The sequence below is a fragment of the Dasypus novemcinctus genome, chromosome 19 (assembly GCF_030445035.2).
Source record: "Dasypus novemcinctus isolate mDasNov1 chromosome 19, mDasNov1.1.hap2, whole genome shotgun sequence".
NCBI classification, from domain to species: Eukaryota; Metazoa; Chordata; class Mammalia; order Cingulata; family Dasypodidae; genus Dasypus; species Dasypus novemcinctus.
Window position 1 is genome coordinate 74,476,339 of NC_080691.1, and position 26,859 is coordinate 74,503,197.

Consider the following 26,859-nt stretch of genomic DNA (forward strand, 5'->3'; position numbering starts at 1 on the left):
ACAAAGAAGATGCAGCAAATAGATACAGAGAACAGACAACTGGGGTGGGGAGGATGGGGAGAGAAATAAATAAATAAATCTTTTTTAAAAAATTCAATCATTAGGAAGGTAGGCAGTAATGGAGGAATTGAGGGATACAAAATATTTAAGACTTACAAAGTTAAATGGCATAAGTATACTATATTTCAAAGAAGTTTTTAAAAATCATATTTGGACTTCTCTGTTTTCTCCCATGAGATATCATTGGATATCATGGGAGAAAACATGTCCACTTCCCTGACAGTACTGCTAGACTGAATAAGAGTGACACAGAGCACATAGAATGTTGACGTAAAGATGACAGAGTAGAAGACATGCTTTCATAATGCGCAGCTTGACTCTCTAAGTGTAAAGATGGAAAATGGCTATATTAGTGAGATCTCTGGTCTGTTGAAGGTATAAACCTACTCCAAAGAAACTGAGCCCAACTGTAAATAAGAAATGTAAATATGAGACCTATCTTTCCGTCAGCATTATAGATGCTATAATTTACCTTATTATGCTTTAAGCAACAGAACACTTCCTTATGGAACCCTGATCTCACTTAAGTTGAGACATCACATTGAGTCTAATCATACAGAGTTTCAGAATAATGCATTGTATATTTAAAATGTTAAAATTATGTGCTCTTTCAAAGTTATAGATCATTTGTTTTCAAAGTAGAAATATAGAAGGTAATGGAGCATTCTAGGTCTGTTAAGGGGAATATAGATAGCTGTAACCCACATAAACACAAAAACTCTTCGAGATCCCCAGTATTTTGTTAATAGTGTCAAGAGATTTTGAGATCAAAAAGTGAGGAGAAACCAATGAGGATGATCCACAGCCTGATTGTTAAATTTCCTATGATGCCTTTACAAGGAACCATTGTTATGGAACTCCAACCCCCTAGATAAGTCCCTTGATGTTGGGTTTGGGGTCTGCTAACCCAGGAAGCTGTTTTTGGTGACCTGTAAGATTAGGATTGATTTTAGTTTCTCATTCTTGTGGATTCTTTTTTGTTCAGTATATTTTTCTTTTTGTCCTTATTCTTTTTTCTCAGATTTATAACAATTCTTTGCTTTTTAATTAAAAAAATCCACTTCTTAATGTTTTGTTTGAAGTATGAATTTATTTTTTCTTTTTAAAAATAATATATATTCTTATTTTTAAAAGATAGATTAAATAAATGTTACACAGAAAATATACGGATACCCATATACCCCACTCCCCACACCTCCCTCACCCTCCCACATTAACAACATCCTTCATTAGTGTGGCACATTCATTGCAATTGATAAATACATACTGGTTCATTGCCACTGAGCATGGACCATAGTTCTCATTATAGTGTACACTTTCTCCCACACAATTCTGCATGTTATGAGAAGATATAAAATGGCCTATATCTGTGGTTGCAGTCTCATTCAGGACAATTTCCAAGTCCCAAACAAGGCTCCATATTACATGTTTTTCCCTCTCCCTGTCCCCAGATCCTCCAGTGGTCACTGCTTCCACATCAGTGTTGTAATTTCTTCCATTGCTAGAACCACAATAATTCTATAGTAGAACTCCAGTAAATCCACTCTTGTGCATAGTTCATTCCCCAATCCTGAGGATTCTGGGAGGGTGATGTCAACTCCACCTCTAATTGAGAGTGGTCTTTGATCCAATTCCATACAGCCAGTGGATGGGACTCTTTTTCCCTTGGTATGGTGATTGTCAATCCTCACATCCTTGTTAGTTGTCCTGGGTGAGTCTAATGAACTGGAGAGTAGGCCTTGCAATTCTGCTGAGGCTCAGGGTCCAGCTGGCATATGGACAGCCCAAAGATTGCAGTCTCTTGGATATATACCTATAAACTTCAGCACCAAGGGTAGGTTTAAATAGAAGGAACAGATGAACTGTGTGTAGGGAAGCCATAACTGAGTCCAACTCTGTCACTCACAGGAGCAGAAACTCCAAAATAGGGTCCACTGCCAAGGCACCAATCTCTGGAGCTATCTGCCCTAACCAGAGGACCTGGGTGTCTCCAGAGCCCTTAGGAGCCCCACTACTTGAGGTAATGTCCTCTTTGGCAGTCTATGATTTCCTCTTGAGATGTGCATAAGTGTTATATCTGTGATAACTTGCTGTTTACTTTGAAGTCTCTTACTCATATAAACTCATTTGTCTTTATATTTTCCCCCTTTTATTTGAGATCTTTTTCCAGTTTCATTAATAGTTGGTACTTGGTAGTAATCCCTCAGCGCCAGGGAGGCTTATCCCTGGGATTCATGTCTCTTGGTGGGGGGAACGTAATGCATTTATATGCTGAGTTTGACTTAGAGAGAGACTACATTAAGGAAGAAGGAGGCTCTCAGGAGGCAACTTTTAGGCAACCTACAACACTAGGTTACGTTTCAATTTCAAGAGCAAAGACTCACAATCATAGTCGTCAATATCAAGGGCCCATCAATGGACCATCCTCCTTCAGCAGTCATTGCTCCTTCACCTTGGGGACTGTTGCTGCTCCATTAGAGAACATGGGAGAGCTCTCCAGGATGGGAATTCAGTATTCTCTTGGTTTTATGTGTGTCTCCACACACTGTGACAGTGTTGCATGCACATTTGAACATATTTATATACTTTACATGTATACCCATATACATATATGGATATATGTATAGCACTTTTGTTAAAATTGATATACAAATAGTGAAAAGTAGCTACTAACCATGGTCAATGATTTACATTATGATTACATTATGATTACATTTACATGGTCAATGGTTCACATTTTAGACTGTACGCTTTTATTAATTTGGATATTTAACATGGCCTGCATCCATCATTGTAAGATGATGAGGAACACTTCCATTGTACACTAAATAGCCCCTGTTCCATCTATTCTCTTCCTCCCTTCCCCTCCCTTTATGGCCCACAGCCCCTCCAGCTTCAGTCCTTGGATGAGAAGATTCATAGTTACTTGCAACAACCCTGAGGTCTTGATACACTGGTTTGTCCTCACCTATTAAAAACCATCCATGCTCTTGAAAGACTCCCACCCCTATGTTTGTGAATACATTGGTCCTCCCCAGGATGGGAGTCACAATCCTTCCCATCCATTCTGTGGGTCTCCTCCAAATGATACAACACATTATGAAAAAATGATCAGTCACACACTCCCTAGAAGCTGCTCTAGGTGCACCCTGTCCCAAATGCTCTCCCATCCAACAACCTAAACAAGTAACCCCTCCGTGTCATATTACCATAAGAGTGTTCCCAACTTAGAACTTTCAACCAAATACCTTCTAATCCCCAGTGTTCACCTAGTCCGTCTCCCAAACCTCCAGCCAGTTCCATGGACATTCCAACCCTCCACATTCTACCCATCTGTCAAACCTGCACCATCCAACCCAATAGTATCACTACCCTCCTGTCATATCCCTTCAATGGCCAACTGCACACTTTCACCTTATCATTGATTACATCCTTATAGGCATTGGCTCACAACCTTCTCCCTGTCTATTCCTTGTAAATTTATCTTCCAGACAATAACTCTCTGAGTCTGCTTGATTTACTTAATGCATATCAGTGAGGTCATGTAATATTTGTCCTTCAATGCCTGGCTTGCTTCTCTCAACATAAGATCCTCAAGATTCATCCATGTTATCCCATGTGTTAGCACTGTATCCCTTTTTGCAGCTGAGTAATATTCCTTTGTATATATGTACCACATTTTGTTGATCCATTCATCTGTTGGTAGGCATTTGGGTTGATTCCAGCTTTTGGCAATAGTGAATAATGCTGCTGTGAACTTTGAAGTGCATATGTCTGTTCATGTCCTTGCTTTCAATTTTACTGGGTATATACCCAGCAGGGAATTGCTGGGTCATATGGCAGGTCTGTTAGTTTTTTGAGGAATCAGCAAATTGTCCTTCACAATGACTGAACCATTCTACATTCCCACCAGCAGTGGATGAAAGTTACCTTTCCTCCATATCTTCTCCAACAATTATTTTAATTAATTTTAAATTTACTTATTTTTTCTTTCTATTTTTAAATAAATTCTTTTACATTCTTCTTTTATCTGTTTCTCTTTTTAAGAAAATTTCTTTTTTCTTTTTCTCTTGTTTTCATTTTGTTTTTTATTTTGATGTTTGGATTTGTTCTTTTTTTCTCTAAAATTTGGTTTTTAAATAATTTGATCATTTATTCATTTAGACTTTGGAATAGTTTGTGTTTTTGGTTATTTTGACTAATTGTCACCAGCTCTTTCCATTTGAAAGTCTACCTATGGTCACTGGGTCTCCAGGCCAAGAGAAATCCAACAGACTGCACACTCTTTCAGTCATGTGTGCTGAGGAGGAGACCCACATTGGGAACAATTGGTTCCTGAGAACCATTGGAAAGTGTGGCTTTTCCTTTGTGAAATTAGCACAGACATCCTCACTGAACACTAGGTAGCCATGAATATCATCCATAAAAATGAACATAACTCTGCTGGCCTCCACATGCTTTCCTGAGAGATGTCCATTTTGAAGGTCTGCAAACATTCAAATGTAATCAAGTTATTGAAGTCATCAAGAATGACAAAACATGGGAAACGGACTTTGGCCCAGTGGTTAGGGCGTCCGTCTACCATATGGGAGGTCCGCGGTTCAAACCCCGGGCCTCCTTGACCCGTGTGGAGCTGGCCCATGCGCAGTGCTAATGCGCGCAAGGAGTGCCGTGCCACGCAAGGGTGTCCCCCGCGTGGGGGAGCCCCACGCGCAAGGAGTGCGCCCGTGAGGAAAGCCGCCCAGCGTGAAAAGAAAGTGCAGCCTGCCCAGGAATGGCGCCGCCCACACTTCCCGTGCCGCTGATGACAACAGAAGCGGACAAAGAAACAAGACGCAGCAAATAGACACCAAGAACAGACAACCAGGGGAGGGGGGGGAATTAAATAAATAAATAAATCTTAAAAAAATAATAATAATAAAGAATGACAAAACACTATCATAATGAAGTATGCTAGTGGAGGAGATCTCTTTGAATATCTGATGGCTCAAATCTTTAAAGAGGAATAAGAAGCTTAAGCCAAATTCTGCCAGGCAGTATCTGCTTTGCAGTATTCCCACCAAAATTTTACTGCCCACAGGGACTTAAAAAAAGAAACCTCCTCCTGGATGCTGATGGTAATTTCAATCTTGTCAATTTTGGTTTGGATGCTGATGAGAATATCAAACTTGCAAATTTTGGCATAAGCAAAAGTTTTATCAGTGACAAGAAGCTGGAAACCTTGTGTGGCAGTGTCCTTTTTATTACCCTCAAAATCTTTCAGAGACAGATGGCTCTGCTGTCATTGTCTGAAGCATGGGAGTGATTCCTTATACTGTGGTGAGTGAGCACCTACCTTTCAGTTCCCTGATCTTCCAGGACCTGTGGAGGCAGGTACTCAGTGAAGAGCTGATGTTCCAGTGCTCTTGTCTATGGACTGTGTTACTCTTATTTTAAAAAATGACTTAGCATACACCTTTTTCCCCCCTCTTCTTATTTATTTATTCATTTATTTATTTAGGTTTTAACATATTTTTTAACTTAAAGTTAATAGGTCACATAGTATGTTACATTAAAAACACTTAAGATACCCTGGCCAGCTGACAGGAAGGTGAAGAGGGTCAACCACCACACCAGGGAGCCAAGATTGCCTATAACTGCAAGCAGGAGAATTTCATCCATCATCCATGTGGAATCTGAGCTCCCTCTTGATGCAGAGGGTGACTGGACATAACCATCCCAGGGTCCACAGGATGGAAGAATAGAGTATGGATTAGAGTGGACTTACTGGTGTTCTGCTGGGGAACTATTGTGATTAATAAGGGAAGAAATTGTAGTAGTGATGTGGAGAGGGTGCCCATGGTGGCTGCTGATGGTAGGGAGATGGAAGAAGAGATATGGTGTGGGGGCATTTTCAGGATTTGGAGTTGACCTAGGTGGACTAGGGGAGAGTGTGGACTACAATGTGGACCACTGTCCATATGGTGCAGCAGTGCCCCAGAATGTATTTGCCAGGTGCAGTGGATGTTCTGCAATGAGGGAAGAGGTTGATGATGTGGGAGGGGTGATGTGGGTGGGGGGGGGGTATATGGGGACCTCATATTTTTTGAATGTAAAAGAAAATAAAGAATTAAAAAAAAAAACACATAAGAGGTTCCCAAAGAACCCACTCTTTACCCTGCCACCCCCATCATTTTGGTAGATTGCATTTTTTTGAAGATATAGACATCACAAAAAAGGTTACATTAAAAAAAATGTAACAGGATCCTGTATACCCTCCACCTCCCCACCCCATTCCTCCCGCACCAAGATCCACTCCCATCATTGTGGCACACTCATCGCAGTTGGTGAACACATTTTGAAGCACTGCTGCACCACACAGATAATAGTTGACATCGTAGTTTACACTCTCCCCCAGTACATTCAGTGGGTTATGGCAGGATATATAATGTCCAACATCTGTCCCTGCAATATCATTTAAGACAACTCCAAGTCCCAAAAACATCCCTGCATCACATCTTTTCTTCCCTTTGCCTGCCCTCAGCAACTACTGTGGCCACTTTCTCCACATCAATGCTACAATTTCTTCCATTACTAGTCACAATAGTTCTATAGCAGAATATCAGTAAATCCACTCTAATTCACATTTTACTCCTCCATCCTGTGGACCCTGGGATGGTGATGTCCACTCCACCACTAGATCAAGAGGGGACTTAGATTCCACATGGATGATGGGTGCAATTCTTCTGTTTGCAATTGTAGGCACTCCTGGTTCCCTGGTGTGGTGGTTGACCATCTTCACCTCATTGTTAGCTGACCTGGGTAAGTCCAACAAACTACAGAATAGGAGTGGCAACTCTGCTGAGGCTCAGGGCCAACTGGCACATGGGCAGTCCAGAAATTCAAGTGCCCTGAGTATTTACCTACCCTAGTGCCAACCACATGTTCAGTAAAAGTGACAAAAGTAGCATGTGTAGAAAGGTCACATCAGAGTCTAGCTCAATCACTCTCAGGAGCAGAAATTCCAAAGTAGGGCCCATTGACATGTCACATAACTCCAACTCCATCTGCCATGACCATATACCCTGTAGGTCTGTGTAGCCTTCAAGAGAACCAGTACCTAGGGTTGTAACTACTTTGGCTATTTCTGGGGTCCTGATGAGGCATGCATAACTCCAACCCCTCTGATGACCTCCCAACTCTTTTTTGAAGACTCTTAGCCTTATAAACTCATTTGTCTTTGCAATTTCCCCGTTTTAGTCAAAGTCAAAAAGCCAATTTTAATGCATGATTTTCCATGTAGGCTGAGATATTCTCCTGGTCTGAGTTGACCCTTTTATTCAAGGTCTCTTTCTAGCTGCATCACCAATTAGTGATTGGTAGTAATTCCTCGTCTCCAGCGAGGCTCATTACTGTGATTCAAGTTCCATGCTAGGGAGAAGGTAATGGATTTACATGCTGAGTTTGCCTTAGAGAGTGGCCACATTTCACCATCATGGATGCTCTCAGGAGGTAACTCTTAGGCACCCTGCAGCTCTAAGCCTACTTCATATTTTAGGCACACAGGCTTATAAACATAGTCATCAATATCAAGGGCTCATTATTGGACCATCCTGTCTTGTTGGTCTTTGCTGTTGCACTTGGGGGATTATTACTATTCCATTGGGGAATGTGACAGAGCTTCCCTGAGTAAGAACCAACACTCAGTTGTCATTTGTTATTGTAACTACTATGAAAATACAGAATATGCATCAGAACATTTTTATGTCCCCTGTATACATGCTCTTGAGAACTCCCTCCCATCCATGTGCCCCCCATCAATAACACCCTACACCAGTGTTCCTCCCTAGCCATAGATGAACCTCTCTGTGGTCCAAAACTTCTTGAGACAGTGAATCCTAATATATTACCAAATTCATTTAATAGGAAAATGAAATATAATGATGGGTTTAAAGATTAGAAATATGCATATTAAATTTGGAACTACTAAAATAAAGTAAAAATAAATTGGTGCATTAAAAAAATGAAAAATACTATAAAGCTATTGGTGTTGCCCTGTTTGTACAGTGGAAAGGTACTTTCTTTCATTTCTTCCTCAGTGTCTACATCTTTTCTTTCTTTTTTGTTTTAATTTTTAATTTTGTATTCCAAAAATTTTAGATTGCAGCAATTGTCATATGCAATATAGGGGCCTCCCATATATCCAACATCAAACCCTTTTCCCCCTTCCCAGCAGTGATCTTTTTACATGTTCATGTTACATTTGCTGCAGCTGATGTACAGATTTTGAACCATAGTTTTCAAACATGGTTTCATTTTGGTTTACATTATGGTTTATATTTTAGACTGTACAAATTCTAAATTTTTAGTTTCCTTATGCTTTACATTATGGTTTACCTTTTAGCTTATGGACTTTTATACATTTTTGGTTTACATTAACATGTCCTGTATACATTGTTACAGCATAGACCCTTGTAAGAGAATAATGCTACAACATATAATGTGTAATCCCTGAGTAAATGCGGGCTATGAACACCAAGAACTGAAGCCCTATGTGGATCCTTTACTGGATTACCAGGACCCCCACTAGATAGCATTCATGATGTCCTTGAGATATAACCCTGAAGAGGTAAGAAATCAGTGACTCATGAAAAGCATGATAAAGTCATGGCAACCTATGTGTTCCTGGGCTACAATAGATAAGAACAGGTTTCCACCGTGGCCCTGCAGTCCCAGCCCTCACCTGATCAGAAACACAATTCTGCTCCTTCCACACACCACATGGAAGAGCACAGAATGCCTGCCAAGTCCATGCCACTAATATACAGTGAACCTGCACATCTCCCTTCTGATTCCTGATCCATAAACATTAAGGAATACAGGGAACTCCAGTGCACTAAGGGCCAGAGTTCATGGTGAAATGCATGGAACATGGCCAAAATTGATCCGTCTTCTGCCAGGCCAGGTTGGGCAAAACTTACCTCTGTCCCTTTGAGGTGCAGACTCCCTTCCAGCACTAGTCAATCATGTTTTATTCCTCTTTTGGAGAGAAGCAGCCTTAGCCAGGCCTTCATTCAGAAGGGCAGAGAAAGCCAAAGCATACCAGAGTTGGGGGCATCCAAGATTTCTGCTTCATTTACAGAGTCACTGTCCATTGCCCCCAGTGCACCCGCAGCCTGATGGCCTTGGTGCAGGCCATCCAGGCCTCTGGGTTGTGCCCCAAGGTGAATAATTAGGAAGGCCCCCACCTTGGCTCTGGGACCTCCCCCTCTGACCACATCAGCTGCAGTGGAGATGGAGATGCTGAAGAAGTAGTTCCCCCCTAGCTCTTCCCAAGGGAAATAGAGGGGTCAACATCAAGTTTAGGGCAAGCAGCAGAATTTACTCTGTCAGAAGAGGCCAACCTTCACTTCTGGCAACAGCCAGGGCCAGCAAGGGATATTTTGAGGCATTTCATGACATTTATTTGAAGTAATACATGCTTGTGGTGTGAGGGTAGGAAGGCAGACCAGTGGTAGAGGAAATAGCAAGGAAGCTCTCAGGAGGCCCAGCCAGGCTTATAGAACTATAGATGAGGGAAGAGTATCACGAACTCCCTGAGGCCCCAAGAGATGATGCAGGAGATTTTGCATGGTGCTTGATGCACTTGGCTGTGAGTGGGACCTGACTGAGTGCTACCAGCTGCTTTTCATGAGCAGCACACCAGTCAGGAGGACTTCTTCAGTGAAGGATGGAGGTGTCCAGACTGGCATAGTGCAGTGCCCATGGAGTGCAAATAAAAAGACTATCTGGGGTTTTGGGAAGAGGATGTGACTCAACCACTTGGGCCCCACCTACAACATGGGAGGTATCCAGTACCTCCTAAGAGAAAGGAGAAGATGCCACCTCCCACTGCAACAGAGCCAGACATGTCCTCTCACCACAACAGACATAGATGGCACTGCAACAGAACTAGATGCCTCCACAACAAATCTGGACACTACTTCCCACTGCAACAGAGATAGATGCTGCTACAAACAAGCTAGATGCTGCTCCCACCACAATGAGCAGAGGCCACATGCCCAAGGATGCCACAGCCTGTGGGAAACCAATGTGGCTCATTCTAATGGGCACTCCCCTCATGTGGGAGGTCCCAGGTTTAGTTCCTGGTGCCTCCTAAGAGGGTGAGAAAAAAATGAGCAGACAGATGAACAAACCACCTGGGGGATGGGGGGTAAATAAAGTAAAATATTAAAAATAAATAAATCTTTTTAAAAAGGTTATCTGGAACCTCCAGGGCCTTTAAAGATATTGTTACTAAACTCACAAAACTGCTTCAGCTTTAGGCAGCTCCCAGGAGCAGACTGCTCAACCACCGGAGTCTGCAGACCCTCACTGCCAGATAGCCTCTCCATAAACCACCTGTGTGGAAATCCAGAGACTACACTCATTTCCCCTGCATCATTCTTTCCCTCTCCTGTCCTCTCAGTCTGGTTTTGATAGGGGCTGGTGACTATCATCTTGACTCCCACATGTCTCCTGGAAGCCTCTTAAAGCAGAAGATCTGTTATTAGTTTAGTGGTAATGATTTTGTAGGCTATGAAAGTGCTTGAATCCTCCTCATTGGAACCCTACTGGGACCCCACCATGGCATCAACACACCTCCATCCTTCCCTATGCAAGTCCTCCAGCCCATTGTGACCCATGTCTCAGGATCATTTATTTGTTGTTCATGTCCCACTTATGGTTTGTGTTTAGCACCTACCAATCACCAGTGTCATTTCTGGGCTCCATGAAGGTCTTGGACTTCGTCCTCCATGGTAAGTCTAGTGAGTTTACCTTGGCTTCCTGAGGATTACGTCTCCTAGTTATTTGTTTTGAGGTTCATTGAGGTACCTCCTGGCAACCTTGACACATATATAACTGCATTTAACATTGAAGAAGTTCCCTTTGGTCCTTGGTGGCCCCAGCTGTTGCTAGAGTAAGAGGCTCAGGCTCCACTGCAGGAAAATTTTCCTGGTCTCCTGCCTGTGGGAGCTGCCATAGGAGAACAGAACTCTCTTTGAACTTAGCCTGGGGAAAAATGGTTCTCTTTTGGATTCCATCCCTGGTGCTGATGTTGTAGGGGAGGTCAGGCCATTGGGCCAGGAGGCAGGACTTACAGGTTCACAGTCTCCCCCCTTTTTCTCTGTGGGGCCCATTCCAGGGAGCCTGATGGCCTGCTGTGAACTGTCTTGTGTGCTGTCTTTGATTCCTGGTGCTGCTGGTTGTGTCTGGGAGATGGCAGCAAAATCAGAAATCTGTATCTATAAACCTACAATGAATAGTCCAGAAAGCAAGTTAATAAAGGAATTTCATATATGATATGAATTGAAAGAATAAAGTCTTAGGAATAAATTTCACAAAGGAAATTAAAGATTTGTATTCTAGATACTACAAAATATTCTTGAATAAAATTAAGGACCTAAATAAATGTAAGGGCAAACTGTAATCAAGGATAGGAAAATTTGTACTGTATAATGTCTTTATTACCCAAAGAAATGTTATGGTTTCAATACAATCTCTATCAAAATTCCAAAAGCCTTTTTTTAGGAGTTGGACAATCAGATCTTCAAATTTATTTGAAATTGCAGAAGGTTCTGAGTAGCCAAGACAGTTTGCCAAAGAAGAATCAAGTTGGAGGACTGACAATTCTGTATTTCAAAAGTGACTATAAATCTACACTAATCTGAACAGTGTTGTATTGGTCTATGGACACATGTATAGGCCAAAGGAGTAGAATTGATGATTTAGAAATAAGCCCATATACTATTGGGTAATGATTATTTGAAAAGTGTGTTAAGTCCACTCAATGGGTAGGAACAGTCTCTTTAGGATATTGTTATTGAACACCTGTATTTCCGATATAAAAATGAAGATGGACTGACTTTATGCTATGAACAAAGATTTACTCATAATGAATCACTGACCAAAATATATGGCCTACATCCATAAAATTCTTACAGAAAAATGTAGGAATAAACCTTAATGCCCTTATATTTAGTAATGGATGTGATATCAAAAGCACAAGCAACAAAAGGAAAACACAATAAATGGAATGAGGAAGAACACACCAATTCCCTCAGGGAATAGCAACCTCAACACCAGCAGAAATCAAAGCAGGAACTCCTGACTGCTGGCAAAGCCAGCCTTATCTAGCCTTATCCTCCTAGAATGGCAAAGACTTCTGATCCCAGGTGCTGCTCTTACTAAACTTTCCATGGAGGACGTAGAAAATAGGGTACAAGGAACCTGAAAAGATGATGTGTGAGATGTGCATGTGCTGGACACAAAGAGCTGTAAATTGGACCTAAACAGGAGTTTCACACTGCTGGGATTGATGGTCATGCCAGGCTGGAGGACTTCAGGCAGTGGAGGATGAAGGTAGGCATCAACTGTGGTGGGGTCTTCAGAGGGGTTCACCTTCAGATTATATCCTTACCTACAAGGCCTTCAAAAGCATTTCCTCCTAAGTATCCAAGTGGCTTCAACTTCCAAAGTTGAATGAAACTGCCTGGGGCACCAGGGAAGCTCGAACTGCCTGGTCGCCATTTCCCCCAAATACAGGCTGCAGAAACTGGCCTGTTATGTTTCTTTTGGGGTGCTGCTCCGGCTCCTGCCTTTCTCCAACTTTTCTTCTGTTTCTAGGAGTGTGGAGTTGATTCTGGAGAAATAAAGATAATTCAAATGAACCCAGAGGCTGTGTATTCAAAGCTGGCTATAGCAAGGTGTGAGTAGCCATCTCTTGTTTTTCACAGAGACCCCAAAGTAGGCAAGACCAGGGGAAAGCTTCATAGTGAACAGTACATTGGCTCAGGTGTGTTCCATTGTAGGTTGTTGGCAGTGAAGCTGGAGGGTGTCTACATAAAAGGCATCTTATGTGATTATTGAGGTGCGTATTTCTTTTCCCCTGTAGGCCCTTATTTGGAAGAGTGGATGACAGCAGGACAGCTGGTTATCATAAACCAAATTCTTCCCCTCCTGGGCCTGATGCTTATAGAGATTTTGGGTCTTTCCCATCTTTTCATGCCCACATGTCCCCGCTCCCACCCTGTCCCCTACAGATGTGCATGAAAGTGGAGGAGGGGAAGGGGTAACATGGATCTCCCACGAAACAGGTTGCACAGAATTTCCTCTAAACTAACAAATATCTATATAACTAAAATTATATGGTCTGTTTTTTTTTTTTTTCCCATTTCCATGTGTAAAGTAGAGGCTTGATCTTTGTGGGTTGCTGGGAGGCTGACTCAGGCTGAACACTTTCAGATCTGGTGGTGTGGTACCCTATTAGCCCTTCCAAGACTCACATAGGCTTCTACCATCTCTTTCCTCCCCCTTCAAACAAATCATCAAGGCAGCCTGTCCCTGACCTCAGGACCTTGGGATCCATGCCTGGGCATCTGTGGACTTGACCTGGTACAGCTCTAAGCATAAATGGCTCACAGCTGCTCTAGGATGTAGAAGTGAAGGTAAGGGGTTATGACCTGTCTCCACACTGAAACCTATGCCTGGCCCTCTTCCCCACAGCTGGGCATGTTATCCCCAAGCTGCTGTGCAGGAGACTTGTCCTCCAAAGAACCTCTGCCATCACCTCCCACAGTTCTCCAAGGTAGAAATAAGGGCTGACCTAGGCTGGGGATGATCAGAGGGCTGCAGGACTGATGGACTCCCCCATGCCATCAGAAAGCTGCTCTGTCTGCTCCTCTCCATGTTGATGGGTCACTGAGACTTCTGTCTTTCTGGAGAGCCATTGCCTGAAAGAATCTACCCTGCCTCTCCTCTCCCCAGGGGATGCCCTTGGCTGTGGTTAATCCAGCTTGTGACACACAGTGACTTCCTCCCACCCCATTCCACCCCCCTGTCCCATCTCTGTTTCCTTGCTTTCCCTTCCCAATAGTATGGTCCTGCAATAGCTAAGGTATAGGCAGGACAAAGAGACTCCACCTTTCTTTCCTCAAGGCCATTGTGGGAGTGTCAGTTGTGGGCACTTAGCTAGTGATAAACAGTATATTCTTATTTTTTTCTCTGTTGTCTTGATTTGTTTGAGATAATAGGGAAGGGATGCATATACAGAGGTGCCCCCATTCCCACCTGCGCTGTGCATTTTTGGGGAAGTATTTTTTCCTTCTTAATTTAATGGATTCACGGTGAATCCACAACCATTAATCTCATTCCAGGCTCTGAGGAAGGTCAAAACCCTAGAAATGTGGGAAGTGGACTTGGCCCAGTGGTTAGGTCGTCCGTCTACCACTTTGGAGGTCCGTGGTTCAAACCCTGGGCCACCTTGACCTGTGTAGAGCTCGCCCATGCACAGTGCTGATGCGCACAAGGAGTGCCATGCCACGCAGGGGGGTGCCCTGCTTAGGGGAGCCCCACACGCAAGGAGTGCACCCCATAAGGAGAGCTGCCCGGCGCAAAAGAAAGTGCAGCCTGCCTAAGAATGGTGCCTCCCACATGGAGAGCTGATATAAAAAGATGACGAAACAAAAAGAAACACAGATTCCCATGCCGCTGACAACAACAGAAGTGGACAAAGAAGAACATGCAGCAAATGGACACAGAGAAGAGACAACCGGGGTGGGGGGGGAGGGGAAATAAATAAATAAATCTTAAAAAATAAAATAAAAAAAATGAAAGAATACAACCAAGAAAAATATATTTAAAAAAGACTCTAGGAATGTGAAGGAGGCCTCGGCAGCTTCAGCCCTCCTGCCCTACACCCACTGAGCACAACTCCCTCCTCCCTTCCTGCCTGTGAAACAGACCAGATGATCTGAGGGTCCGTAAGGGACTTAGCTTAGTTCATGCAGTGGGTGGGGGTCAGGGTTACTCCAAAAAGTAGACCCTCCTCTGTAGCTTCCCATCCTGCTCTAGCTTGAATGAGTGATTAAATACATGGTCCAATAATGAGCCCTTGATATTGATGACTATCCATATGAACCTGTGTGCCTGAAATATCAACTAGGCCTAGTGCTGCAGAGTGCCTAAGAGTTACCTCCTGGGAGCCTCCATATTGCTCAAATGTGTCCACTCTCTAAGCCAAACTCCGCATGTAAATGCATTACCTTCTCTCCAGTGTGGGACATGACTCCTGGGGATGAGCCTCCCTGGTGCCAAGGGATTACTATCAATCACTAACTGGTGATTGAGACCTTGAATAAAAGGGTCAACTCAGACCAGCAGAATATCTCAGCCTGCATATTGGATCAAGAGTTAAAAACTGCTTTTTGATCTTGAATAAAAGGAGGAAATGGCAAAGAGAAATGAGCCCTATGTGCTGGTTCTTTTGAAGGCTGTGGAGATCCACAGGGTATATGGTCATGGCAGATGAATTTGAGTTGTCCTAAAAGATATTGTAGGGTCAGATGCTGGACTTTATATATCCTCCTTTAACCTACTGAATGTACTGGGAGAGTGTGTGAACTACAGTGTAAACTATTATCTGTGTAGTGCAGCAGTGCTCCAAAATGTGTTCACTGAGTGCAATGAATATGCCAAATGATGGAGGGGCTGTTGGTGTGGGAGGAGTGGGAAGGGGAATGGGATTATAGGGAATCTCTTATAGTTTTTAATGTAACAATTTTTTGGTCATGTATATATCTTCAAAAAATGCAATTTACAAAAATGATGGAGTGGGGGTATGGGAACCTCTTATGTTTTTTTATGTTTTAAAAAAATTTTTTAATATAACATTCTTTGTGATTTATTAACTTTAAAAATTGTAGAATTAAATAAAATGAAACAGGATGTTTTATAAATCAGGAATAGATACAATACAGTGTTGTCTAGACTGGTTATGCAAGAATAACATTCAAATTAATTCTTCTAATCTTGCCTTTAGGGCTTTCTGATTGATAAAAGAAAGTGAAAACCAGCAGAAGCGATGTCACCCTCTATCTGAGGAGTCTTCAACTAGTCAGTGTACCTCTTTGAACTTTAACTTCCTCATCTAATAAGTAAGAGATTTTGAAGAGCTGAAAATGAGAATTTTTTAAGTGATAGTGGATTTTGAACCCAGAACCTTATAAATGGAAAGGAGGCACTCAACAACTGAGCCTCATCTGCTCCTTCAGATTTTTTGGGAGGTAAAACCATGTGGTACCTTACGGTTCATAAAGACTTTTACCTGATAAAATGGGGAGGTATGGAGGGTTTTCATTAATAACAAATACAATTGGATGTATATTTTAATGTTTATGGAAAGAAGGAGGTGGATACTAGGAAATATTGCCTTAACCAGGTGTTGTTGCTCTACTTGATCAGTGAGGCATCGGTGGAAGAGGAGTGTGTCCTGTGACTGGTAGCTTGCGCCTGATGCATTGACCATGAGCTGACCCAATTCATGATGGACGTCCAGAAGGGCTCTGCCTCCCAAGCTCAGTAATGCATACACTCTTCTTTCCATCTTGTTTTGAGCTAATACCAGGGGACTCAAATAACTGAGTCAAAAAACTAAGATAAGGATTATGATAATATGGAATTAGAAAAGAGAAAATCAGAGGAAGAGATGGTTATCCAATCAGGGGGCTTAGTTGCAGGTAACCAGATAAACTCAGGTTGATTTCAATGGGAAATCAATCTATAATGATATTGTGTAGATTGCAAAATTGTGAGACTGGATGGAGAATCAGGTCTTATGAAACTCAGAATTCATGCCACAATGCCATAGCACAACTCTTCTACTGAGGACATTCCCATCCACCCCACTAATGAAAAGATTCTAGGATTGTACCACACCACACCACTAGTTCTGGACACTGACACCACCCCTACACCATTAGTCCAACTTTCCTAGGAACTCAATCCAATTGAAATTTCCCAGTCTCTAGCTTTCTGGATCACTGGATTCTGCTTCCAAGGCTGAATTTGATTAGTGAAATGTCCATCACTTGTCCATGCCCTCTCTGCTGAAGAATCTGGGAAGAAAAAATGCCTTGCACTTCCATCACCATTTTGGTGAGGCATTCTCTGGCTCCCAGTGTGATTAACAAAATTGGGAAACCCTAAACCTAAATGGGATTACAGATGCTAAGTAGACTAAAGACCACAAATGCTCCTTAAGAAAAGTATGTCAGAGTAGAACTAGGAAATGTGCTTTGAGTATAAAATGAACATGCTTTCCTTTTGTGGTATTAATCTACAGGACCAGAAGGAAATTCTGAAAGTAAAATCACAAAAATATTTCATTCTTTCCTCCTATGAATTAGCCTCTGGAGGGAACAATGTCAAGTGATGAGACTTGTTTGGATGCTTGTATAAATATTAGTGTCAAAAATGTAAAAGTTATATATAAATCATAATTATATATACCTATATACATATAAAAATTCTTTTATATATATATATGTTTAGCTGTACCTATGGCTGACCAGTGTCTCAGAAATCCCATGTTTGCATAAACATTAGTTACCTTCTGCGTTACAGTTAGTATGCAAAGAGTTTTTGTCATTTGCATCTAAGACAGTTTGGAATATATACCCAACCATATAAATACAATTGAACTTAACTCTCAATTTTACTTTTTGCATTACTGACTTAAATATGCATAGGTGAAACTATGTGTAGGTACTATAAGAAGGAAATGTGTGGTAAAAACTGAAATTTTAGATTTATTTTTATAATCCTCTATATTTTTTCAGTTAGTTTTGAAGGTTTAATTTTCTCTTACTGTGTGGCAATGAGACACAAACATGTTTGACAAAAAGAAGATAGACTTCTGTTGTATTTAGAAAATTTATTTTTAAGTTCCAATTAGGGCAGTTTTTAATCAGTCTTTGAATGTTACTCATTTGACAAAGATTTAATATTATTTGCGAAAGAAAGATCCTAAATCTTACACAAATTTAAATTGTGAGGGCAAAAGAATAAGAAAAATTATATTTGGGCTTAAAAAATATTTTATGAGCATAAAATTTAGGCTCCACTAAGAATCTGAGTCCAGTGCTCTTCCTCAGTACACAACACACAGGCACATCATATTATCCTTTAAGGGTTCTAGAACATTAAATTAAACATTTGTAAAGAATTTTACAATAATCACTGAGAATAAACATGGACTTTTGACTTTTTTTTCACATAACTTCACTGATATGATAAAATGATTAACTTTAAAGATTGAACCACAAGGATAAATAAACAGATACAGAGAAAAGAATAAAATTTTGAAAGCAAGAATTTGGATATATGACTAGTAACTTGTTAGCATACAGTAGAAAACCCAAACCTGAGACACCAGTGGCAGAAGCACAAGCATGTTGATTTTTGCTGCTGATCCCTGCAATGCTCTAACCTGGAGACACTTCAGGTCTCCTGTGGTAGAAGAGATGGGGTAAAAATAGGAGGATTACCTGGAACTCAGGGTATAGAATGGTGAAGAGGCGATACCTTCTCCCCACTGCAGAAGACAGAAGGTTTACTCACTGGAGATGTTGTTTAAGTGAAGCACTGGAATTAAGCAACCAGTTGCCTGCATGGGAATATGTAGAAGTCTACTTGTGAAACAGAGAGACTTCTAGTACTGAATATTGCATTGTTTACAATAGTTCTTTACTAGAAAAAAATTGTGTGGTGAGCAACCCTGAGAACATACTGTCTTTCCTCCTCCTGCATATTTTCTGTGTAAATGCTTTTTCATAATCTATTTGGTAAGAGTGATTTCCCAAGTGTGATAAAATTTGGTGAATTGAAGAAAAGATTGTGTTTTTTAAACTATTGCATTCCTTTGTGTTTTAAGACCTTTGATTGCATTAGATTTGGTTAAAGGACCTTGATTATATCATGTGACTTTTTCCATTTGATTGTATTACATCAGTGATGTGTGCCCCTGGTTCAGTTTCCAGCCTCTTTCTGGACCTTATATAAACAGACACAAAGAGGAGACACAGATAAACGAAGCCGAAATTTTGACCCTGCTATGTAAGAGAGGACTTGTGAATTGCTAGCAACTGAAGGTGAAACAAAAACACTCCCAGGAGGCCGAGTCTTCAGTACTGAAGAGACAATCTATATGCCTGATCACCCACAGCTGAGCTCAGGGAAACGGTAAACTTTGAGGCAGGGACCAAGACAGATAGCTGCCAGTTTGCTTCACCACATGGCAGGATGCCAGGATCACCTGTAATTGAGTTTTTAGAAAGCATCTATAATGATGCTTTGATTTGGACATTTTCACAACCTCAGAAATGTGAGCATTTACCATAATAAATTTCCCTTTATAAAAGCCAACCCATTTCTTGTATTTTGCATTGGCAGCCCTATGTCAAATTTAAACACTAAGTTTTTCCATTTCATTTTTCTTTTTACTTATATTTTAAAATTTTTTATTTAATTGCCATTTTTATAAAGAATCACAAAAATTATTACATTAAAAAATATGAGGTCCCCATATACCCCATACCCCACCCCACTCCTCCCATATCAACAACCTCTTTCATCATTGTGACACATTCATTGCATTTAGTGAATACATTTTGGAGCATTGCTTTACCACATGGATAGGGGTTTACATTGTAGTTTACACCCTCCCCCAGTCCACCCATTGGGCCATGACAAGACATACAATGTCCAGCATCAGTCCCTGCAATACCACCCAGGACAACTCCAAGTCCTGAAAATGCCCCCACATCATATCTCTTCTTACCTCTCCCTACCCTCAGCAGGAACCGTGGCCACTTTCTCCACATCAATGCTACAGTTTCTTCCATTACTAATCACAGTAGTTTCATAGTAGAATATCAATAAGTCCACTGTAATCCAAACTTAATTCCTCCAGACTGTGGACCCTGGAATGGTGATGTCTACTTTCCCTCTATATCAAGAGGGGGCTCAGATTCCACATGGATGATGGATGCAATTCTCCTGCTTGCAGTTGTAGGTACTCTTGGCTCCCTGGTGTGCTGGTTGACCTTCTCCTCCCTGTTAGCTGGCTGGGGTAAGTCCAATAAACCAGTGGGTAAGAGTTGCAACTCTGTTGAGGCTCAGGGCCTGGCTGTCACATGGACAGTCCAGAGATTCAGGTCTCCTGAGTATCACTAATCCCAGCACCAACCATAGGTCTGGTTAAAGTTACAGAAGAGGCATGTGTAGAAAGATCATATCTGAGTCCAAGTCCATCACACTCAGGAACACAAACTCCAAAGTAGGGCCACCTGACATGGCACTGAACTCCAGAGCCATGTGCCATGACTGTAGAAGCTGTAGGTCTCTGTAGCCCTCAGGAGAACCAGTACCAGGGCTTCTATCTACTTTGGCTGTCTCTGGGACCCTGCTGAGTCGTGTGTAAGCATTACCCCTCTGATGACATCCTGACTCTTTTTTGGAGATTCGTAGTCACATGAACTCATTTGTCTTCTCCATTTCCCCCTTTTATTCAAGGTCAGAAAGCAATTTTTAACACCTGATATTACATGTAGGCTGAGATATTCTGCTGGTCTGAGTTGACCCTTTTATTCAAGATCTTTTTCTAGTTAGATCATTAGCTCGTGCTTGGTAGTAATCGCTTGGCACCAGGGAGGCTTATCCTTGGGAGTCGTGGCCCACACTAGGGGGAAGGTAATGCATTTGCATGCTGAGTTTGACTTAGAGATTGGCTAAATTTGAGCAACCTGGAGGCTCTCAGGAGGTAACTCTTAGGCACCCTACAGCCCTAGGCCTAGTTCATATTTCAGGTGCACAGGCTCATTCGTAGCCATCAGTATCAAGGGATCATTGTTGGACTATTCGTTTTTATTGGTCTTTTTTTTTTTTAAGTGGATTGGTTTTTTTTTTTTTTAAAGATTTATTCATTTATTTATTTCTCTCCCCTTCTCCCCCTGATCCAGTTGTCTGTTCTCTGTGTCTGTTTGCTGCGTGTTCTTTGTCCGCTTCTGTTGTTGTCAGCGGCACGGGAATCTGTGTTTCTTTTTGTTGCGTTATCTTGTTGTGTCAGCTCTCTGTGTGTGCGGCACCATTCCTGGGCAGGCTGCACTTTCTTTTGCGCTGGGTGGCTCTCCTTACGGGGTGCACTCCTTGCACGTGGGGCTCCCCTGCGTGGGGACACCCCTGTGTGGCACGGCACTCCTTGCGTGCATCAGCACTGCATGTGGGCCTGCTCCACACGGGTCAAGGAGGCCCGGGGTTTGAACCTCGGACCTCCCATGTGGTAGACAGATACTCTAACCACTGGGCCAAGTCTGCTTCCCTTTATTGGTCTTTGCCATTGTACTTGGGGGACTTTTGCTATTCCACTGGGGAATGTGATAGTGATCCCTTGGCTAGGAACTCAGCATTCCCTCAGTTGTCGTTTTTAATGGAAACCACTATGAAAATATCCAAATATTTTTATGTACCCTCTATACATGCCCTGGAGAACTCCCTCTCTACCATGTGCCCCTGTCAGTAACACCCCATGCCCATGTTCCTCCCCTGCCATTGTTGAACCTCTCTGTGGTATGTAACTTCTTTAAAAATGAAGCCTAATATATTCCCAGGTTCCATTAATAGTAAAATGGAATATAGTGATGGGTTTAAAGGTTAGATATAGAATACATACTAATTTAGAAAAATTACATAAAGTAAAAATAAATTGAGATATCAAAAAATGAAAAAATGAAAAAGCTTTGTTTTTGACGTTTTTGTCTTTCATCACCGCTATAGGTGTTGCCCTGTATTTCCAGTGGCAAGGCAGTTTCTTCCATTTATTCCTCAGTGTCTGCATCCTTTCTTTTTTGTGTTTTTTTCTACTTATTAAGTTTGTCTGCTCAAAAGTTTTAGATCACAGTAATTCACATATACAGTATATAGTACTCCCACATATCCAACATCAAACCCTTTGTCCCTTCCCCAGCAATGATCTTTCTACTTGTTCATATTATATTTTCTATATCTGATGTACAGATATTGAAACAATAGCTACCAAACATGATTCCATTTGGGTTTACAATTTGGTTTATATTTTAGACTACACAATTTTCTAAATTTTTAATTATGTTATGTTTTACATTATGGTTTACATTTGAGCCTATAGACTTATATACATTTTTGGTGTAATTTAACATGTCCTATATCCATCATTGCATGATCTTGTGGAACACTTCCATTGCACCACAGTTACACTGATTCCATGTACTCAATACCTGTTTCCCTCTCCCCTCAGGACCCACAGTGACAATTAGTCTTCATTACTTGAAGGGCCATATTCAGAGATACTTGAAACAGTGTTGAGAGCTTGACATACTCGAGTGTCCTAACCCACTGGGAGCCACCGGTCTTCTCGAGAGAAACAATTCCCTCTTAGAACATCAGTCTTCCTCGGGATGTGGGTATACCTTCACTGTTATTGTATGGGTCTCCACCCTAGTTTTGAAGTCTCAAGTTTCAAAACAAATTAAGTCAAAACATTTTTCTTTTAGAATTCAATGTTGAATGTAGACTTTATGATTTGTAAACAGTGTTGATGAGAGCATTGTTAATTCTGTGTTCCGTGTGTGTATATATGTGTGGTATGTGCATGTGTGTGCACAGTTTTGTAGTTGTGGGTTGAAAATTTTTGGATGCTGCGATTGGAATCTTTTATAAACAACAGTAATGTGACTTTCATGGAGCTCAAGGAGGAGTCATCCATTTTCTACTTGTATATATGAACAAGGCTGTAAATTTTGGCTAAACAGGCAATCTAGAAACTTTAAGTAGTCTGTTTGATCATGATTTGTATTGAACTAACAAATATATGCAGAAACTAGTGATATACATAAAATATTTTTACACCTGCTAAGCTTTAAGATTTCAAGAAAAGTCAAAGTTGTAATTTTTATGTATTTCTGCTTTAAAAATTTTTCATAGAACAGAGGAAAGAAAGGGAGAAAGCAGTCCTTCACTAGGATTTTCATTGTTCCTCCCTATTAGATCTTAAGAGACTTGATGCAAACTAAAGATTTTAATCATCCAGCATAATAAGTGACTTTATGGTTTTGTTTAGACTCATTTTCCAAATATGAAAGGAACAGAAGAAAATAAAATTGCAGTTTCTTCTATAAAGGAATATTGCTGCTCATCTGAAAGTGATTTTTATGACTAATCAGCAGTGCCTGCTCTATTCTTGTACTTGTTTACAATGTCTAGAGTAATCAGTGTTGTATTTTTTGATAGGCTGTTGGGTAATAATTAAACTGATGCAGAGCAATTTCAACATTACTAAACACTCAAATCCATGGTCTTAAAATGAGGTGTGAACAAATGTAGCATCAAAACCATAAATTTTTAGTAAGATTGATGTGCACTGTGATTTTTAGCCAAAATTATTTATAGGCATAAGTTTCATTTCCTATTTTAATTTTAGGGTTATTACTGTTTAGCAAAGTTATTCAATTTAAAAATTATTTCTTCTCATTGTCAGTTATGCCATAATGAACACAGCAAGCTGATGTTTTGTATTCTAAGATATTTCGCAAAACTAGTAACCAGTAAAACTCCTACAAGGTCATGGATTGTTTTCATGTAGTCATTCAAGAATCAATTATTTTCCTAATGTAATTGTGTAATTTCCTGACTGTTATAAAATAATGAGTCAATCATCAAAAGAAGTTTGCATATATGTGTCAAAAACTAAATAAATGTATAATACTTTATCATTCCTATCACTAATGTAAGTGAACAGAAAACAAGATAAGGAATAGGACTTTTACTATTAAATCTCAGAAAGATCATGACTATAGATCCAGTGATATTTTTAGTAACACCAATATAGAATATGAAGGCATACTATTTAATACACTAAATTATTTTGTTCTCAATTTAAACATAATGTTGTCTTAAACCACACATAAAACATTTTCTTGATGCTATTAATGCTATGAGGAAAAAGGTCATCAGATTCTATCACAGAATGTATTTCATGTATATTTCTGGGCTAGTGGTATTTCACATATTGTGATAATCAGGAGGCAAGAAGTTACCTAGTGCCACAGTCCCTGGAATCTGAGTGTATTCTTCTTGAAAGAGAAGGGGAAGTTAGGTTGGCATGAACTGTGCTTGATGAAATCATGGTGGCTGGTATTAATTACAGGGTATAAGTAATGATAACAAGAATGCTTCTGCTGTCAAGATGCCTTTGGAACACAATAAGGTGATTTCAGGTTACCTTGGAAAAGGGAACCTGAACTAATGATTTTTTTCCTGTTTTAAGGTCTGCTCAGCATTTAGTTTCAATGTGTCCCAAATGCACCTAGATTTTCTTTTAATGCCCACCATAATGGAAATCACATGTGTCACTCTGTTCTCACTAAATGTGGGTTCCATGAAGGCTCAGGCCATAACATTCTGGTTAATGTGTGTCCCTGGAACTGAGCACACCATTCAGGTCCAATTAAAATTATTTATTGACTGATATGAGTTAATATAGTCATCATAACATTGCCAGGAAAATACATGTTTCATTGTTTCATAAATGAAGGGCTGCGCAGTAGTACTTAACCTATTAAAAACTGTGCAGATATTTGACAGCCTGGCTTTTGTAAGCATGAAGGACTCATGCTCACTCCTTCACCTGGCTGTGGCCTTTTTATAAGGTATGGAATCAACAATGAATTAGGAATTGTGGGACCTGGGTCCTGGTCCTGGTGGTCTCATTAAGCACATGGGTGATATTGGTCAAGATGCCTGATTGGGACTATTGACTAAATGTCATTGCTTTGACAGTACCACAAAATGGGTTGGCTTATACAAGGGGAATTTATTGTCTCATTTTTGGGGTGGCTAGTAGGCATGATTTTTCCTGGGGTTGTAAATATTCAGGTATTTGTTTGGGAGAAGCCTTGAGGTTCTTTGTTTTCCCATCTCATGGTGATGTTTTCTTCTTTCTCTTTTGAGTTCCTACTGGCTTTCAGCTTCTGCCTCCTCCTTGTGGCTTTCTCTGACTCCAGCTTCTCATTTCTTTCTCTTTAAAGCCTCCTAGCAATGTTGATTGAGGCCCAGTCTCATTCAGTTGGCCACACTTTAATTAAAAATAACATCTTCCAGAGATCCTCTTTAAAATGAATCCATACCCATAGGAATATGTATTAATATTAAGAACAAATCTAAAATGAGGCTCATAATATAATCTACATAACTAAGACTTTAGTGGATAAATTACACTGATAACTGTTATCTAGACATGTCATTTACAAATGGCCTACAGCTTTTACCCTTTAACCACGGGATTTCCAAATATTAACAATAGAATACTTGCTGGAATTGCTCACAGCCAGCACCCATTTTCACTGAGGAAAATGGAGGATGTCAGGAGGGAAAAAAATCAAATGCACTGGGAAGTAGATGTGGCTCAACCCCTTGGTCCCCCATCTACCACATGGGAGGGCCCAGGTTTGGGTCCCAGTGCCCCCTAAAGAAGATGAGCCAATGCCACCTCCTGCCCCAATGAGCTTAGATGCTATCCTCTCCTGCAATTGTCTTAGATGCCATCTCCCTTCACAGTGAGATAGACTCTTCTTCTACCACAACAAGCAGATGCCACAAACCATTAGATGCCACAGCCCAAAGGGAGTGGATGTGGCTCAGACTGTTAGGCACTCCCCTCTCATGTGGGAGGTCACAGGTATAGTCCCTCATGCCTCCTGGAGATGGTGAGCAAACAATGAGCAGAGAGACAAAATGATTATTTGGGGGAGGAAGATAAATTAAAATAAATTAAATATTTAAAAACCTGAATCTCTTTATTTGGTCCCCATCAGTTGTTAAGTGCAGAATTACCAAATGATCTGGCAATCCCTCGAATAGGCATATACACAACAGTATCGAAAGCAGAGACTCAGATATCTGAACACTGATGATTTCACAATTGCCAGAAGATAGTAGCAACCCGTGTCCATCAATCAGATAATGGATAAACAAAATGTGACATACATATATACACAATGCAGGGTGCTAATAATAGGATGGAATGTTGGGATAAAATTACAATGTAATGTAAACTATGCAGTATTGTTAATACTACAATTATAATTCTCTTTCATCAACTGCGTTGAAGTACTACACTATTGGAGTATTAGTAATAGAGGGGGTATAAGGGAAACTTGTATTTGTTACAACACTTTCTGTAAACCTACAACTATTCTAATTTTAAAAATTAAATTAACATAGCCTCAAGAAATCTTATTCCCAATTCAGTGTCACCTAGATTTTCTCAATTATTTTCCTGCAGAGTGTTTATGTTTTCATTTTGTATTCAGTTTTATGATCCATTTCAGTTCATTTTTGTGCAGAATTTAGGTATATAACACATTAATCTGTTGTGATTAATTTAGGTAATCTGTGATCTTTTCTCCATTCTTCAGGTCATGCAAGAGTTCATAACACATATATATTTTGTTTTTGTCAGTGTTCACTCTAAAGGGGTTGTATTTTTTTTGCTGTCCTTTAATCTCTATTAGCCTCTGTACATCAGTCTGTCCTCAAACTCATTTACCTTAAAGTAGGAAAATGATTACAGTGGGTGACCTCCCATGCACATTACTATTCTTGGCCTCATTCTGATTACACCTATTTAGGGCCTGCTCCCATCAATGTTGCCAGGAGAGTAGATCCTCTAAATGACAGGAAAATCATGGTCCACCATTTAGTCAAACCAGACAATGAATAAAGGATAGAATGGACACTGGGGGGGACTGGGGGGGGGCGTGAATGGAAATGTTAAGGGACATAATGTCCCTTAACAGATGAAAGAAAAAAGATTGAATCTACAAGAGATTGAAACTACAAAAAAATAATATATTAAAGCATTAAACCAAAGAAAACAGTTTATATGCCTTCGATTTCATTGAAAAGTCA

The 26,859-nt window shown here is 40.6% G+C and overlaps 1 protein-coding gene across 7 annotated transcripts in view; it reads left to right on the plus strand.

Annotated features, from left to right (window-relative positions):
- Positions 1–26,859, plus strand: part of LOC101416425 (zinc finger protein 709-like) — a 158,331-nt gene that overhangs the window by 27,916 nt on the left and 103,556 nt on the right. For 2 of the 7 annotated variants that reach the window (XM_058281947.2, XM_071209963.1), the window contains exon 1: positions 16,326–16,437. The exons of 4 other annotated variants lie outside the window; for them this stretch is intronic. In XM_058281947.2, coding sequence (XP_058137930.1) covers positions 16,400–16,437 — 38 coding nt within the window. In that variant the 5' untranslated portion in view covers positions 16,326–16,399. Of the gene's footprint in view, positions 1–15,898; positions 16,143–16,320; positions 16,438–26,859 lie in introns of those variants that run through there. One more of the 7 variants, XM_071209967.1, reaches the window with a different exon arrangement.